Here is an 18718-nt window from a genome sequence, read left to right as displayed (position 1 = left end):
TGTTGTTGTACCGGAGGTACGGGGGTTATTGTGCCCAGGTCTTCCAACCGTCGAAGAGTGTCCCTCACCACAACATGCTTGCCTTGGCCCTTGCAAGGCGACACGAGAAACTTGTCTGCAGGAATCCGTGCAAAATCTAAAGCGTAACCTCGACTTATCACGCTGAGGACCCACTGGTCCGATGTTATTTTGGTCCATTCCTCGGCAAAAAGCGCCAACCTGGCTCCTACGTTTGGCCCGACCGAAGGGATCTGACGCGAGGAATGGACCGTCCGCGTTTCATTGGGATGCCTTGGACCCCGTTCCCGATGAGGGTCCACCTTGCCTCCCAAACTTTTTTCCCCGAAAGGACTGAGACCACGAAGACAACTTGGAGGAACCGGAATGGTAAGAGGGCCCTGACGATCTGGGCGGACGCGACCTTCTATTCCCCCGAAACTGGGACCGATTGGTGAAAGCAGTCCGAGCCCTAGGCCTGTCCTCAGGCAACTTAAAAGCCTTGTTTTCTCCGAGCGACTGCATCAGATCATCCAACTCCTTTCCAAACAACAACTTTCCCTTAAAGGGTAGCGAACCAAGGTGAGCCTTAGAGGACCCATCCGCCGCCCAATTGCGGAGCCAGAGGAGGCGGCGCGCGGAAACCGCTGAAACCATGGCTCTGGCCGAATTCCGCAGCAAGTCATACAGAGCATCCGCACTATAAGCGATCACCGCCTCCAGGTGATCCACCTGCACAGACTCCTCCTTACACAGATATGCATTGGCCTGGAGCACCTGGGCCCAGTGTAGCCCTGCCCGCAGGGGAAAGTTACTACAAATAGCCGCGCGGACCCCCAGAGCCGAAAACTCAAAAACCTTTTTAAGCTGCAGCTCCAGTTTCCTATCCTGGATATCCTTGAGTGCCGTGGCCCCTGTAATCGGGATCGTTGACCACTTTGTTACAGCCAAAACCGCTGTGTCCACTCTGGGAAGGCGAAGGAGCTCCAGTGTGTCCTCTGGCAATGGATACAGCTTATCCATAGCCTTACTCACTTTCAGGTCCAACTCCAGGGTATCCCATTCCCGGAATAAAATGTCCGACGCCGAGAAGTGGAATGGGAAAGCCACTGCTGGACCCGTAAGACCCAACAGAACCGGGTCCATTTTGGCCCCCGGTCGGGACTCCACCGGTGGTGCATCCACACCAAGCTCCTGAAGAATGGCCGGAATAAGCGGTGCTAGTTCCTCCTTCCGGAACAAGCGTACCACCCTCGGGTCATCCCCATCAACCGCCGGCGTGCCCTTGCCGGTACCAGGCTGGACTGACCCCTCTTCCTCCGGCCCCTCCCCCCAGGGGCCCTACAGACGGGTCCGCTTCCTCCGATGAGGAAGAACCGGTGTCAGAATCCTGAGGGATACCCCGCACAGGGCGCTTCTCCCTCGGTGGGTCCGAGGTTTTCCGGGACCTATCCCCAGCTCTCCTCTTCCGGGACCCCGACTGACCGTCCGAGCCCCCCGTGGCGAGCAGCCTACACGCCTTCCGTTTGGATCTTTTATATTTCAGAACCTTACGTAAAAGAAGAGCGAAATCGGAAGAAAAAGAGGCCTCCGAACCCGAAGAAGCCTCCTCCAGACTAACTTCCACTGGCGATGCGGCCCCCCCCCCCGGGGCGTCCCCCCGGGGGCCACTGCTGCGGGAAAAGCGCAGGAGGCATGCCACCATTATCGACAGCCTTCCTCATGGCCTCCCGAACTGTATTCAAAATGGCCGCCGTTCCCGCGCTAAGAGGGAATGGCTCAGCACTGCCTTCCCCGTTCTGCCCAGCGCGCGGCGGCGCTAACGCCGGCCGAGAACGGCCCCTCCGACCGGCCTCGGACAGCCCCTCGCTACCCGAAACACAACTTGAACAGATGCCCTTGCGCGACAACCGCGCGCGTGCTCCGAACCGCAAGCGTGGCAAGAAGATCCCCTCGGCATCCGCGAAGCGGCAACAGAGCCGGAGCAAACAAATTAAATTAAATTAAAACTTTAATTAAATGCCCCTAACGGCGAACGAAGCACGGAGAATCAGCGAGGCCAAGCCAAAGAAAAAACAACACAGTTTTTGGGGTTTTTTTACTTGCCGCTGCTGTCCCTGGTCCTGAGCCTCCTGCTCTAGCGGTGGTGAGTGAACCGGGCTCCCCGGTGTCACCCCCGACTCTGCTAGCAGAGGAAGGCCGGGTCCTCGACCCTTAGCAGCGGCCTCAACCAGGGGGGGATGGTCCCCTCAGAACCTTCCAACCCCCCTGGGAGGCTCCCAGGGCGAGGGAGACTTCTCACTTCCTTTTCCTCTCCTGTCTTCTATAATTATTTCTTTAACTTCTTTTTTTTTTTTTTTTTTTTTAACTTCTTAACCAACCAAAGAAAAAGACTCCTGACTAACTAACCAAGCTACCCAGGATCCCAGAGACTGTGGGTGAACCTGCCCCATCTGCTGGAGACAGAGAAAGACTGAGGGGCTGTCGGTGGCGCCTTACTATATGTAGGGGAGCCCGACAGGTCTTGCTCTGTCTCCATCTGTTGGTGCGGAGTCACAACCCAGGTGTCTGGACTGATCCGGGTACGTACAGGGAAACTCAGGTTATTCTCTCTTGATCTATTCTAGATCATTATGCAATCATAAAGCTGATGTCACTGGTTTAAGCCATGGTAGGACTGGAAAGAACATTAATGGTAGAAACATTTTCCCTGTTAGGTTGATAGCTCCCAACACAAGAGAAGTATAAGGCAAGTGGGATTTGCAGTGGAAATCTGGACTACTGAGACAACAGGCAATTCTTAGGTTCAAGAATGTTCCATCAGCTGCTGTGTGACTGCAGGTCTGGACAGCTGATCTTACTTTTATTTTATCACTGCCGGCCCGACTTCAAGGTTTGCTGCCATCACTATCTGCCTACAAATGTATTTGATTTGTATTTATTAGAATTTATTGATCACTTTACACAAAAGGCCTAAGCGATTCACATAAAGCAAAATTGCTTACCTTGTAATAGGTGTTATCCCAGGACAGCAGGATGTAGTCCTCACATATGGGTGACATCGGTAATGGAGCCCTATGACGGAAAACTTTCTGTCAAAGTTTCTAAAAGCTTTGACTGACACTGGCACACTGAGTGCACTGAGCATGCTCAGCATGCTATGATCCCTGTGTCCACACGGGTCTCCCTTCAGTCTCGTTTGTAGCATTATGCGTAAGTAAAAATATAAAAGAAAATAATAAAACGTATCGGACCCAACTCCACGGGGTGGCGGGTGGGTTCTGTGAGGACTACATCCTGCTGTCCTGGGATAACACCTATTACAAGGTAAGCAATTTTGCTTTATCCCAGGACAAGCAGGATGCTAGTCCTCACATATGGGTGATTAGCAAGCTAGAGGCTGAGTCATTTTGTAATGAAGCAACAGTGAAGAATTGTTGGTGAAAATGAGGCAGCCAAAGATCACAGCAGGTTGGATGTAGAAGGAGTTGGGAATATATTGGAAACAAGTTCTGTAAGACAGATTGTCTAAAGGCCGAATCTTGTCGTTTTTCTTTGCCCTAGCAATAAAGAGCTGCAAAGGTGTGAAGGGAACTCCATGTTGCAGCTTTATATATGGTAATAATGGGCACTGAACGATAGTGTACTACTGATGTAGACATCGCCGTTACTACGTGTGCTGTTATTCGCCCTTGGAGAGGAACGTTTGCTTTTTCATAACAGAATTCGATACAGACTGTTAGTCAGTCGGAGAGAGTCCGCCTTACTACCGCGACTCTTGGTTCATTTTATGTGAAAAGAAACAAAAAGAGTTGGTTGGATGTCCTATGGACTGCCGTGCGGTTCAGGGAAAAAGCTAGTGCACATTGTCAGTCTAAGGTGTATAAGATTCTCTCTCCCTGGCTAGAGAGAGAGGTCTTGAAAAGAAAGCAGGCAAGACTATTGACTGATTAAGTGAAAATCTGTTACTACTTTTGGTAGGAATTTGGGGTGAGTGCAAAGGACTACTGTGTCATGCAGGAACCTTATGTAGGGTGAGTATGTGACAAGAGGTTGCAACTCACTGACCCTTGTAGCCGATGGGATGGCTACTAGAAATACTTGTTAGGAAAGAAATTTCTTGTTGCAGGAATGTATCACACTAGATCCCATTTAATGAGCAGTGGTCGAATGGGGGGCTTAAGGTGAAGTAAGCCTCTCATAAATCGACATACTAGAGGTCACGCTGTTATTGGCGTATCCCCTATTTCCTTGTGATATGCCGCTAAGGCATTTAGGTGTACTCTTACAGAGGATGTCTGGAGAACAGAATCCGAAAGGTGATATAAGTAATGTAGTACAGAAGGAGTGGGGCAAGAAAAAAGGTGAAAACCTGTTTGTGTGCACCACTTGGTAAATCTAGTCCACTAAAAATGGTAAGGTTTACGTGTGGAAGGCTTTCATGAAGCTACGAGAACTTTAGAGACTTGTGTTGAAAGATTAAGTGGTTGCAGAATTTCAACATTCAAGCTGTCAGGGCAAGAGTTGTAAGGCTGGGATGACGCAACTTGTCCTGATTCAGAGTTACGAGAGTGGGCGCTGTGCCCAGGCGAAATGGTCTCTGATCAAGAGGTCGAGGAATATGGGAAACCATACTTGTCGAAGCCCATATAGGGCTAAGAGGACTATTGTTCCTCTGTCCTGTTGTAGGTTCACGAGAGGTTTGGCTATGAAGTATGGGAAGCATACTGGTCTCGGGCAGGACGAGGGCCTGAGGAACAGTGAACTCCGTCCCGGCTCAGCATGATAAGAGTGTTGGTTATGAGAGGTAGCAGAAGAGGCACATTTAGGAGGCCCTTGATGGAAGAAAGGCGTAAATGTGAATGCAGTGAAACCATGTGTAGGTAGTAGAATCTGTGCACCGTCTGGTTCGATTTGGAAGCAGAGGGCAAGTTCGGTTGACCTCCGCTCTAGAAGATTTCTCTTGCTACACATGTCCAAGACCATTCGAGAGGATGGACCTATCTGGAGAAGGTCTGCTAGTGCGTTCAGTAAGTGTCTGAGAACAGTGCCCGAGGATGCATAAGTGAGCAAGGGCCAAGGATAAAGCTGTTCAGCTTCACTGCAGAGCAGCTAGGATGTTGTGTATGCTTGTATGTTGGAAAGCACATTGTCCCTATGCTGTCTGTTTGTATGCATAAAGAATTGTTGCAGAGGCAGTATTAGAAGGCATAAGGGTATAACTCATGGTACAAGATCCAGGAAGTTTATGTGCAACTGCTTTGAGCGGAACAGACGCATATTGGGTTGAGAAGATTTGTGGTCAAACTTTCAACTTGAAGTAAATGCGAGCATGAGCAGGAAATAGACTAGGTTATGCAGCTGTCCATGCAAGGAAAGCGTGAATGATGTTGGACTCCGTAGAGAAACAGCATTCACCGACATTGAGTCAAAGAAATACCTCAGTTGCGAAGCTGGTGCCACCGGCAGAGCTTGGAATTGTAAGATCGTTGACTCACCATGAGGCACATAGGAAGAATAGAGATAATGTACTTACTGTGTTTTGGAAACATGGTAAAGCAAATGTTGCTTACCTGGTGTAACAGGTGTTCTCACAGGACAGCAGGATGTTAGTCCTCACAAATGGGTGACATCATCAGGATGGAGCCCTGTACGGAAAACTTTTCTGTCAAAGTTTCAACAAGCTTTGACTGACACTGGCACACTGGGTGCACTGAGCATGCCCAGCCTGCAATTATCCCTGTGAGCCACAGGTGTCTCCCTCAGTCTCGTCTTATAGCTAAAAAGCGCAAGCGAAACTAAAATAAAAGTATACAGACCCAACTCCGCGGGGTGGCGGGCGGGTTTCGTGAGGACTAACATCCTGCTGTCCTGTGAGAACACCTGTTACACCAGGTAAGCAACATTTGCTTTCTCATAGGACAAGCAGGATGGTAGTCCTCACAAATGGGTGAGTACTGAGCTGAGGATGCCCGAGAATGCACCAGATATACCGCAGACACGCGAAAGCGTAATGACGGAGGTGGAAATGGGAACAGAGGGCATCCGCAACACCATAATGGGTTCGTGGAAGGATGTTGGGTAGTGAATTGAAAAAGGTAAGGGTAGTCGGACTGGCCAAACATGGAGCATGCCGGCTAGTCAATGTAAGCAATAATAGGCTGCAAAGGTATGGAGAGGACTCCAGGCTGCAGCCTGATAAAAAAGTACAAGCAGCAGTAACCAAAGGGAAGCTGTTAAGGCTAGGACGGAAACAACAGTATGTGGATACCCACAGTGTTGTAGTGAAGTGTCTGCTTGTTGGTAGCAAAGGAAATACAGACCACTTAGTCAGAAGGATTAGATCTGTGTGGCCACTGGAAGTCGCAGCTTGAGTCTTGCATGGAGGAAAGAGTCAAGTGGAATTCACATGGAATGCAGTGCAATGTAGATAGAATGTAAGCGCAGCATTACTGTCCAGGAATGTGGAAAACCCACTCTCTCCCTAGGGCGAGAGAGAGAGGCTAGGAAAAATTGGCAGAGTATTTCCTGAGTAAAGAGAGATGCAACATCTACCTGAAAAGGATAGAAAGATGAATGCATAGAACCACTCAGTGACGGAGGAACAAGTCAGGTGAGTATGGAAAGAGTGCATAACTCACGGACCCTGCTGGCAGGAATGACATTAAGAGGGAAAGAAGTTCCCTTGCCAAACTGTGGAAGAGAGGAATGGAAAGGCTCAAACGTAGAATGTATGAGACTTATAAGGAAAATATATATGTTCATTCCGTGATTAGAGAAATAGAGGCGGCTTGATCAGTGGATAATCCATGGTAAGCCGACTCAGAGAGGTTTACCGTAAACGGGAACCCAACTCCCAAAACGATACACCTACTGAGAGAAAGGTGTAACTATGTGGAGGATGTCTGGAGAACAGAATCCGAGGGAGTAAGAAAAAATGGTGGAAAAGTAAAAGGAGTAATACCTCTCTTTTTTTTTTTTTTTTTTTTTTTTTAGCGTCAGGAGGTAAAGCCTGCCATATTAAACGGCAAGATTTATGTTTAGAAGGTTTTGTGACGCTACCAGAACCTAAGAACTTCAGTAAGTCTATGATTTGGGACTGACTGGTGAGAGAATAAAAGGTTACTGATATGATGGATTGAGAAGTATGGGAAAGCATACTGATCTCAGTCAGGGAGTGGGGAAAAGAATACTGAACCCCATCCCAGTTCAACATTAGAAAAAATGCTGGCTACGAGAGGCAGCAGAAGAGATATACTGAAGAGGCCTTTGATGGAAGAAAAGGCATCTAAGGGAACGCATAGGAAACATGTGTAGGGAGCAGAACCTGTGCATCGTATGGAATGATGCAGACGCAGAGGAAAGTTTAATTAACTCAGCGTGAAAAGATTTTCCCTGTACACATGTAATTGAGACCATTCGAGAGGATAGAACCTACGTGGACAAGGTCTGATAGAGCGTTCATTAAATCTCTTAGATATGTGGCCCAAGGAGGCATGAAGTGAACAAGGGCCAAGGTAGAGCTGCGCAGCTGTCTAGCAGAGCAGCTAAGAGGTAATGCGTGCTTATGAGTTGGAAAGCACATTGTCCCTATGCTGTCTGTCTGTATGCACAAAGAATTGTTGCAAAAGCAGTATTGGAAGGCATAAGGGCATAACTCATGGGTGCAACGTCCAGGACGTTTATGAGAAACTATGCTGGAGTGCAATAGACGCATAATGGGTTGAAAGCTTTCAGGAGAAACTTTATAACCCTAAGGAATTGCGAGCATGAGTCGAAGGAGACTAGGTCCTAGTTCGAACTGGGATAAGAATCAGGGACGAAAGCAATGAAACCACTTAGGTCCATTGAGTATAGAATGTCACTGAATATAACCCATAGCAGTTTTGAATTATGAGAAAAATGCATAGTGGGAAGAAACCCCATAGCCCAACCATGAAAAGTTGAAGGGCTGAGGTTATGGAAAATATGCACAGGGACATATACGAATGTATCAGAATGTCTGTGCGCATGCTGGACAAGAGGGTCTTAAGACTGTGGTGTCCAGAAGTGTTACAGAAGGGATTTATGGCAGTGACAGTAATCCCAGTTAGTAAATGTATAGTGAGTCATGAAAAAAGTGAGAGCTCATTGCATGTACTGAAAGTGGTTAGCAGTAGTCTATGCAAGGAAAGTGAATGATGTTACACTCCGCAGAGAAAACAGCATTCACCATGATGCAAGAGACAGTTCACTTACCGAAGCTGGTGCCAACGGCAGAGCTTGGGGTTGTAATGTTGACTCATCATAAAGCACATAGAAACATTAAAATAATGTACTTACTGCAATATGGAGTGATGGTAACCAAAGATACCATTGTACCTGTGACTTCTAAAGAAAGTTGGAGTTTCTTAGGTCCAGGATGTGCGGAGAGTAACTATTTTCTGTTAAAAGAAAAAATAGTGCAATTAAAACTCCCCAACCCCCCTCCCTTCTCCCCTCTGCACTTCGTAGCGCCTGGGGGAGTGTACCGGGACTTTGGTACAAGGTGGGGTGGCCGCTCTGATATCTGACCAGATGGGAGACCAGGAGGTGTCCCAATGGAGGATATCATGTAGGCTCCCGCAGGAGTGTGAGCGGTAAGTGGTACCCGCATTTCTGTATGCTGTACAAGGAGACACTGAGACCTGTGGCCAGGCTTCAAGGTGGACTTGTACATGTGGCAATGGTTGCTGAATCTCATGTTTAGCAGATCAGCCAATGCAGCTGGAATTTTGGTTGGGAGGGAACCAAGAGTCAGAGCATTGGTCGGCACAGGGACTTGTTACTGACAAGAGAAGAAGCCCTGCTGCAATCCCAAGAAGATAGAGGGGTTCTCCTGGTATTGTGGCTAACATAGCTAACATAGCGATATGTGACACTAATACAGCTCCTAAGGCATATGACCCAGAACTTTTCGAACCACGGTCCGAATGGGAGAACACAACTCTATGGGAATGCCGCCGAAGCGGGTACTTACCATCCGACGTGGATCGCCGCAAGACGAGCCGGTGAAGACTGTTGACTCCGTCGGTCTCTGGAGTCCTCGAGGGTAAGGCCGGGGACGTAAACGTCCATCTCACACTGAAACCCGGTATGGTGGCACAGGTACAGAGGAGACAGGCCAGGCATGATTGGCGCTTAGACTGCTAAGTGTAACAGATGGCCACAGTCCCACACCACTTGACGGTGGGGCACGCCAGGAACAGGGGAGCCCTAACGGAACTCATGTTCCCTTCCCTCGTCGCAGCGGCTCGATGTGTCGTGACGCCAATGCAGAAGCCGTCGGACCTGGATCCGGAAGTTCTGGATCACCATGGACTGCCAAAACTGTAGGAACAGTGCTGATGGCAGTGGTGATGTTGCTCTGCCCGAGCGTTGTCCAGCCTGGAGAAGGATGGCACCGACGTGCTGGATGGCGTCAGCGGCGGACGATCACGATGTCGGCGATGATGGGTGCCACGGTGCTCGGCCCGGTCTTTCCCCAGCGCCGAGATGGAAGCCCTCGTCATCCTGGAAGGCGATCGATGACGAACTGTCCGCACGCCTGCTCTGCTCCTGACACAATGGAGTGTCTTAAGCTAATACGGGGCTTAAAAAAGAACCCAAAGCGTGGAGCAATGTGAGGAGGCGAGGGTGTTATGTGGCGGTGCTATGTCGGTATTGACGATATTGAAGGCAACCTAAGGGGCTTCGAGGATATCATCAAAATGGGTATGAAATCGTCGATGACTGGCCAGGAAAATGATGACAGTGACGGGCACTGACAGCACTGGTATAGGTATCTTTGAAACGATGTGGAATCGAATAATTGAAAAACATTGCCGTTATTGAAAAAGATACCGGCATCGACTGAGTCGAAGTCGAATCGATAGGGCGTCAAGGACACCGAAGGAAAACGTAGGTGTCGAGGGCATCGATGCATGGAGGCGGGCATTTATGCCTTTTGTGGCATGGCCACGGGCATCAACTATAGGGCCACAGACGTTGACGGTATCGATTTGGACAGACTCAGATTTCTAAGTGTACATGGTATCGGTGCCCCAGACATGTGTGTCGGTGGCATCGATATGGGCACGTATGGAATCGATGGCATGGATCTCCCAGTCGATGAATTCCATCCCGGCATCAACGCCAGTCCTGGAATCGACATGGGCATCGATGCCAGCCATAAGGCTGGCAGTGGCATCGACGCCCATCCGCGGAATCGAGCCGGCATGGATACCCATCGATGGGACCCACCTGGGCATCGAATTTCACCGATGGGAGCAGCCTGGCATCGACTGCCCTCGATGGATGCATTCTAACATAGATGCCCATGGATGAAACACCTGGGCATCGGTGTCCATCGATGCAAAAGGACCTGGCACCGATGCCATCGACGGACGGCCATCTGGCACCAATGCCATCGACGGACAAGCCATCCGGCACCGATGTCCATCGATGGGGACCATCCGGCACCGATGTCCACTGATGGGGACCATCCGGCACCGATGTCCACCGATGGGGACCATCCGGCATCGATGCCCACCGACGAATCGATGTGGCACCGATGCCCACCGATGGAAAAGGGCTGGACATCGGTGGGGAGGATGGGGCATCGATGGCATCCCCAAAAGGGGGGGTGGCATCGATGAAGTGACCCTGGGATCGTTAAAAAGTGTCTCGGGCAGCAGTGGCGGCGACCCGAGTATGCATGGCAGTGACTAACAGCGTGTGCGTCAATGGCATGCATCCGGGTAGGGACGGCACCGAGGAAGCCCAAGGAAAAAAACAGTGCGTAGGAGGAAAAAGCCTGGTAGCACTGAAAAGCAAAAAACATGGATAAAGGCATCAGGGCACCGTGGGGGGAGGGGCTCTGATGACATATAAAAGCCCAGGGCGGTTTAGGAGGGTACCGGTGTAGCGATAGGGTATCGACTGCGTGAGGGTACCAGGGAACGAAGGACTTGAAGCTACAGAGGTCCTAAAGTTAAGGAAAAAATCCCTACCCCACTAGCAGAAGCAAGCAGAGTGTCACAGAGATACTCGCAAGCTGTTTAAAGCTAACTGAAAAATGGGGGAAGGGAAGGCTTCAGTCAGTTAACAGCCTTAAGATAGTGACAGGAACCGACCGAAAAATAAGAATTAGTACTCACCGAGCGTCGTAAAAACGTACGCGGAGGGAGACCTGTGCAGGGAAAAGTGTTTTTTGAAGTGAAAAGTTAAGTGTTTCCATGAGGTAATAGTTAAAAAATCCTCACAGAGCTCCAACCGCTATGCTGACTGCAGAGCGGAAAAAAGAAGACTGAGGGAGACACCTGTGGCTCACAGGGATAATTGCAGGCTGGGGATGCTCAGTGCACCCAGTGTGCCAGTGTCAGTCAAAGCTTGTTGAAACTTTGACAGAAAAGTTTTCCGTACAGGGCTCCATCCTGATGATGTCACCCATTTGTGAGGACTACCATCCTGCTTGTCCTGTGAGAACGAGAGATACCATTTTACCTGTGCCTTCTGAAGAAAGTTGGTATTTCTGAGGTCCAGGATGGGTGGAGAGTAACTACTTTCTGTTGAAAGAAAGAATAATGTAATTAAAACTCCCCAACCCCCCTCTTCTCCCCTCTGCGCTTTGAAGCGTGTAGGGGAGTGTACCGGGAGACTGCTCTGATATCCGGCTAGTTGGAAAACCAGGAGGTGTCCAACTGAAGGGGTTGATGTAATGTGGATATCAGGTATCCTCCCACGGGAGTGAGAGCAGTAAATTCTTACCCGCATTTCTAAGTGCTGTACAAGGAGATATTGAGACCCATATCAGGCTTCGAGGTGGACTTGTAGTTGAGGCAGCATGTGCTGGATCTCATGTTTAGCAGAACAGTAAATGCACCTGGAACTTTGGTACTGAAACAGGAACCAAAAGCTAGAGCATTAATCAGTGCAGAGCCACGTTGCTGTAAAAGGGAGGAAGCCCTGAAGCAAACCCAAAGAAAAGAAAGAGAGGTTCTCCTGGTATTGTGGCTGACATAGCTGGCATAGCGATATGTGACACTAATACAGTTCTTGGAAAGTACATGACCTAGAACTTTTCTAAGCATGTGGCTAGAATTAGAGAACACATTTCAATGGGAATGCCGCAGAAGCGGGTACTTACCATCCGACGTGAACCGCCAAATGATGAGCCGGTGAAGATTGCTGGCTCTGTGGATTTCCGGAGTCCTCTCGGAATAGCCTGTGGACGTTAACGTCCGTCTCAACTCTGATACCTGGGATGGTGGCGCAGGTATAAAGGAGACAAGGCTGGGCGTAGCTGGCGCTTAGACCGTAATGAGCGGAGGGCCAGAACCCTGCACCGATGTCAGTGGGGTACGCCTGGGACAGGGAGCCAATTGATGAACTCATGAACTCAACCATTGTCGCAGCAGCTCGATGTCTCTTGACGCCAGTGCAGAATTCTGCAAACCTCGATCCGGTGTGCCGTTGGCAGTGGTGATGTTGCTCGGCCCGAACATCGTCCAGCATCGAGAAGAATAGCCGCAATGCGTTGAATGATGTCGGTGGCAGACGGTCACCGTGTTGGTGACGATGAATGCCACGGTGCTCAACCTGGTCATTCCCCAGCGGCGAGATGTAAGCCCTCGCTGTCCTGGATGGCGATCGATGATGGCTGTCAGCATGCCTGCTCTGCTCCTGATATAGGGCTTAATAAGGACCCAAAGCATGGAGCACTGTGTTCAGGGGAGGGCATTGTGTGGCGGTGTTATGTCGACATTGATGGTAATCGAAAACATCGCTGGTTTCGGAAAAATGATATGGGCATTGACGGAGTCAATGACCGCATCCATAAAACATAGAAGATGCTGATGGGAACGACGTGGGTGTCGAGATCATTGATGTATGGAGGTGGGCACTGACAAACTGCGGTATGGCCACGGGCATCGACGGCATTGATTGGATCGACTCGGGCAACAATGACTCCCATGGCATCCATGCCACGGACATGAGCACCGATGGAATCAATGTTGACATGGATGCCATGCATGGAAAAGGCACTAGCATGGCTGCCATGCATGGAACGGCACTGGCATGGCTGTCATGCATGGAACGGCACTGGCATGGATACCATGCATGGAGATGGCACTGGCATGGCTGCCATGCAGGGAAAAGGCACTGGCATGGCTGCCATGCAGGGAATTGGCATTGGCATCGATGCCATGCCTGGATAACAGCCTGGCATCGATAGAAAACAGCCTGGCATCGGTGCCATGCCTGGAAAACAGCCTGGCATCGATGGAAAACAGCCTGTCATCGATGCCATGCCTGGAATCAGCCTGGCATCGATGGAAACCAGCCTGGCATCGATGCCATGCCTGGAATCAGCCTGGCATCGATGGAAAACAGCCTGGCATCGATGCCATGCCTGGAAAACAGCCTGGCATCGATGGAAAACAGCCTGGCATCGATGGAAGACAGCCTTGCACCGATGCCATGCCTGGAAAACAGCCTGGCATCGATGGAAAAAAGCCTGGTATCGATGGAAAATCTGACATCCATAATAGAAGGATGGCATCGATAGAATTGACCCCCAACAGCTATGGAAGTGCCCCGGGTAGCGGTGGCATTGACCCAATTATGGATGGAAGCGACGAGACAAGTGTTCGTCGATGGCATCCATTCTGGCAACGCTAGCACTGATAAAGCTAAGGAAATAAATCAGTGCCATCTATAAACATAGATGGCACTGATAGAATGATGTAGGGAGGATGGCATCAGGGTACCGCAGGGGGAGGGGTACCTGTGGCATCTGAAACCGCAGGATGGCCTGAAGGGGGTACCGACGGTAGCGATGGGGTATTACTGCGCGAAGGTACTGAGGAAAGTAAAGGACCTGAATCTACAGGGGCCCTGGCGGCACCGGTAACCGTGGAAGTCCCTGTCACACTAGCGCTAATAGCCAAGCAGAGTGTCACAGAGGGACACTGCAGGCTATGTGTGACTAACTGAAAAATAGGGAGAGGGAAGGCCGCAGTCGGTTGGCAGCCAGAAAGGTGACAGGAACCGACTGAAAAAATATGGCATAGTACTCACCGAACGTTGAATTAAACCAATGCGGAGGGAGACCCGTGCAGGGAAAGGTGTTTGTGAAGTAAACATGTAAATCTTTTATGAGGAAAAAAGTGTTAGAATTTCTCACAGAGCTCCAACTGCTATGCTTACAGCAGAGTGGAAAAAAGAAGACTGAAGGGAGACCCCTGTGGACACAGGGATCATAGCATGCTGAGCATGCTCAGTGCACTCAGTGTGCCAGTGTCAGTCAAAGCTTTTAGAAACTTTGACAGAAAGTTTTCCGTCATAGGGCTCCATTACCGATGTCACCCACATGTGAGGACTAGCATCCTGCTTGTCCTGGGATAATAATACATACATAATAAAAGTAATATCGATAAAACATAAATAAAACAATAAAAAACATAAAATAGATAATTCATTTCTACTAACTTAAAAAATAGCATATATAGTTAGAGGAATGCCTGCTGTGGTAAAAAGCTTTTCAAAAGAAGTCTAAACTTTTTCAGATTGTCTTGAAGCCAAAGTTCCATCTGTAGGGAGTTCCATAGAATGGGGGCAGCCACAGAAAATGCTGGATGGTGGTGAATCTGGAAGTGGGGTCTACATCTTAAAAAAAAAAGTAAGATTAGCTATTCATAGGGCCAGCAGAAAAGAAGCATAAAAAAGAAGTGGTTGTGGGGGGAAGTCAGGAAGAGATGCATAGAGCTCATGTTGCTTATGTTGCCAAGGTGCCCATGAGCTGATTGTGGGCCACAGGCCATAGAGTGCCTACCCCTGACCTTCAAGGCAAGTCCTAGATACAAGATCACGTACTGCTAATCCAAGGTAATATTTTCTTTTCAAGAGACCTTACCTCCTCCAAAGCTGCACCTGAGTTGCAATAGTGGAGGAGAAACTGCTCTACTATGTCCATAAAGATCTCATCTACATACCTCATTTTCTGCCTCACTGATTCTCTTCTCTTCCATGCCAGATGTCAAATCAGCAATGGTTTTCTCAGCTTTCTCCAGGTCTTTCTTCTTGTCAGTGAGTTCATTAGTAGTTTTACCCAGCAACTCTTTTGTTGAATCAAGCTGGGAAGATAGCCATGCCACTTTCTCTAAGGTCTCATTCTTTTGAAGATCTGAAGCCCTCTAAAAGAAAAAAAGAAATTATGTAATCACAGATTCTGCATAGGATTATCAAAATGGCTATGAAAAAAATGCAAATGTCAGGAAATGCAAATTTATGGCCACCTTGAAATTTATTACTTGGAACCCTATTGAGGAATGCTAATATTGCAAAATATTTATAGAAAGAATAGATCCATTAAATCAAATCTATCTTTACTCTTATCCAGATATTGCATTGTGCAGCATGCCAAAGCACAATACACCATAGTCACCGTGAGGTAAATATTCAGACACAGTCAGGCTGGCAAAGTTAGCCAGATAAACATATCTGGATAACTTTGAAGGTATATTCAATAGTGAAACCTATTACTGAATGTAGCTGGATATCTTAAAGTTAGCTAGCTAACTATAGCCACCTAACTTTAGGAGAACACTTTGGCCCGAACAGACTTAGCCAGCTACGTCAATCAGTTAACTCTGAATATCGGAGTTAGTCTGCCAACTTAACCAGCTTACTCAGCAACTCACAGGTACACTGCTCTAACAAGCCAGCTAAATTCCAGCTGGTTATCTTATTAACCAGCTAGAATTTTGCCAGATAAGTATCCAAATTTTAATTTAGCTGTCTAATTTCTGAGTTAGCTGGCTAAAAGCTTTTGAATATGGACCTTCATAAGTACTTACAATATATACATCTATAAGCAATACTCAAAAACATATTTATTTTGTGTAATTCATCTGATTGGAATTTTGCTTTATAACAAAATTTCCAAAGAAGTAAAGCAGTTTCAAACATCATAGTCAAGAAATATTCACCATTTTAAAAGTAACAATTTCTGTTTCAGGAGTAGGTCTCAGAGCAAAGAGAATATTATGGAAATATTCTCTTTCAGGGATTTGATTCATAACAAGCTTCCACCCCACAGAAGCTAAGCTTACAAATTTCAAGGATAAACCCAAGAGGTTTCAGTCAGTCAGTTGCTAAACAATGGTAGAATAAAATGTTTTCCCTTATATCTACTGTTGTTAAAGGGGGCATCTTATCAGTATTTGGTATTATCTTTCATTGGTGAACTTATTTAGCACATACACAAAAAAGTGTTTCAAAGCATACTGGAGGTAAAACCGCCACAGACATTCTATTACAGCAACAGGTGTGCCATAATGCCTAATGCTCAGATTCAAACTAGCACTTGGGCTCTGCTTTCGGCACCTCACAATAACAAAAGTCCCCAGCGGTGCCTCTTAAATATGTGGGGGCTCATTTCTGAGAATATGTTTAATCATGCACATCTTTTTTTCCTAGCTACACATAGGCCTTGGCGTGTGATAATTAATGGGTAGCATGCAGAGCATCTGTAGTCGGGTCCCATAAAATACCTCCTTATTTTCTCCTTCCTGAGCTTTCTCCTTCAAGCTCTTCCAGTCTCTATATTATCTCCAGGTTGAGTGAGATATGGAGAACACGCACTAAGCACCAGATGTGACACACTCTGACTATTGGGGGCAGCAGCAGAGGAGGAGCTTTGGCAGCCATATGCAGCAGCTTAGGTGGGTATCTCATCCAGCTGCCCACACCACAATGACTTCTTTCTTCTTCTGTTCTTGTATATATAGAAAGAACTGACCTATTGTAATGAGTTCATGTGTGTTTCTGCCCCTTCTCCTCCTTTTTTCAAAATTTTAGAGAGACTAGAAGAGTTTTTCGTGCTTCCCTAGCTCTTGTTTTGACCATATCAGTCTTCTCCATGGCCACATTGCCTGCCCTGTAGAAGTTAGTGAGCCACACATTTTTATTAATAGGATTGAAAAGATTGGGAAAAACTGCACTAGAGTGTCTGTGGTCTAAAAAAATATATATCACAATGCATTAACGTAGGAATCCTTCTGACTGATCTACACAACATATATATTTTAATCATGCAAAGCAATTAAAGAAAGCAAATGTTGCTTACCTGTAACAGGTGTTCTCGCAGGACAGCAGGATGTTAGTTCTCACATATGGGTGACATCACAGGATGGAGCCCTGTTACGGAAAACTTTTCTGTCAAAGTTTCTATAAAGCTTTGACTGACACTGGCACACTGAGTGCACTGAGCATGCTCAGCCTGCAATTATCCCTGTGAGCCACAGGTGTCTCCCTCAGTCTCGTCTTTTACCAAAAATCACAAGCGAAACTAAAATAAATGTAAAAACGTATACAGACCCAACTCCGCAGGGTGGCGGGTGGGTTTCGTGAGGACTAACATCCTGCTGTGCTGTGAGAACACCTGTTACAGATAAGCAACACTTGCTTTCTTACAGGACAAGCAGGATGGTAGTCCTTACATATGGGTGAGTACCGAGCTGAGGATGCCCGAGAGTGCACCAAATGCACCCAAGACGCACGAAAGGCGCAATGACGGGGGTGGAATTTGGAACGGAGGGCATCATGAAACTAGGGATGTGCAGAGCAAACGTTTATGTTCATAAGTCCATAAGTCGAAAGGGGGTCCCATTTGCGGTCAATATGGACATATGGAGAATTCCATAAGTTGAGTCTATGTCCATACGTGCAAATAAAAATTTAAACCCCTCACCCTCCTTAATCCCCCCCCCCAAGACTTACCAAAACTCCCTGGTGGTAGAGCAGGGACTCAGGATGCCATTTCTGAAGTCCTTTGCGAGGAGCATGTGACGTCGGCGTCACGTCGGAGTGACATGGCGTCACGTGATATGCAACGAGGGTCCCCCGGAGCGATCACGCGGGGAATCACGTGACACTGCGTCACTCCGACGTGACGCCGACGTCACGTGCTCCTCGCAAAGGACTTCAGAAATGGCATCCTGAGTTCCTGCTTTACCACCAGGGAGTTTTGGTAAGTCTTGGGGGGGGATTAAGGAGGGTGAGGGGTTTAAATTTTTATTTAGGATCAACAATCGCGATTTCCAACTTATTCAACATAGCTATGTTGAATAAGTTGGAAATCTGATCGTTTTCGCCTCATCACTTTTTTAAGTTAAAAAAAAAAAAAAGTTGCGTTTTACATTTAAGTTCAAAACGAATGCACACCCCTACCTGAAACCCTCAACGGGTTGGTGGAAGGATGTTGGGTAGTTAAACCGAAAAGAATAAGAGTAGACGGACTGGCCAAACATGGAACATGCCAGCTAGTGGTATCTAAGCAATAATGGGGCTGTGAAGGTATGGAGAGAACTCCAGGTTGCAGCCTGATAAATATGTACAAGCAGCAGCGGCCGAGGGGAAGCTATTAAGGCTGGGATAGACGCAACAGAGTGTGGTTACACACAGTGTTGTAGTGAAATGCCTGCTTGTTGGTAGAAAAGAGATACAGACTGTCAATTAGGAAGAATAGGTCTGTTTGCCCACTGGAACTCGCAGCTTGACTCTTGCCACAGAAGGAAAGAGTTAGGTGGAATTCCTATGGAATGTAGTGCGATCTAAATAGAATGCAAGTGCAATATTACTGTCCAAGAAGTGGAAAAAACTCTCTCCCTCTAGTGAGAGAGAGGTGTTGGGAAAAATGGCCAGAGTATATCCTGAGTAA

At 47.8% G+C, this 18718-nt stretch overlaps 1 protein-coding gene across 2 annotated transcripts in view; it reads right to left on the bottom strand.

Annotated features, from left to right (window-relative positions):
* The window catches only part of CCDC158 (coiled-coil domain containing 158), a 1731209-nt gene that overhangs the window by 545264 nt on the left and 1167227 nt on the right, over nt 1-18718 (bottom strand). For both annotated transcript variants that reach the window (XM_029599728.1, XM_029599736.1), the window contains one exon: nt 14991-15191. In XM_029599728.1, the coding sequence (XP_029455588.1) occupies nt 14991-15191 (201 nt within the window). The remainder of the gene's footprint in view (nt 1-14990; nt 15192-18718) is intronic.

Source organism: Rhinatrema bivittatum, chromosome 1, assembly GCF_901001135.1.
Source record: "Rhinatrema bivittatum chromosome 1, aRhiBiv1.1, whole genome shotgun sequence".
In the NCBI taxonomy this organism is placed as follows: domain Eukaryota; kingdom Metazoa; phylum Chordata; class Amphibia; order Gymnophiona; family Rhinatrematidae; genus Rhinatrema; species Rhinatrema bivittatum.
The sequence above is the reverse complement of the archived record's forward strand: the minus strand, read 5'-3'. Positions and strand labels throughout refer to the sequence as shown.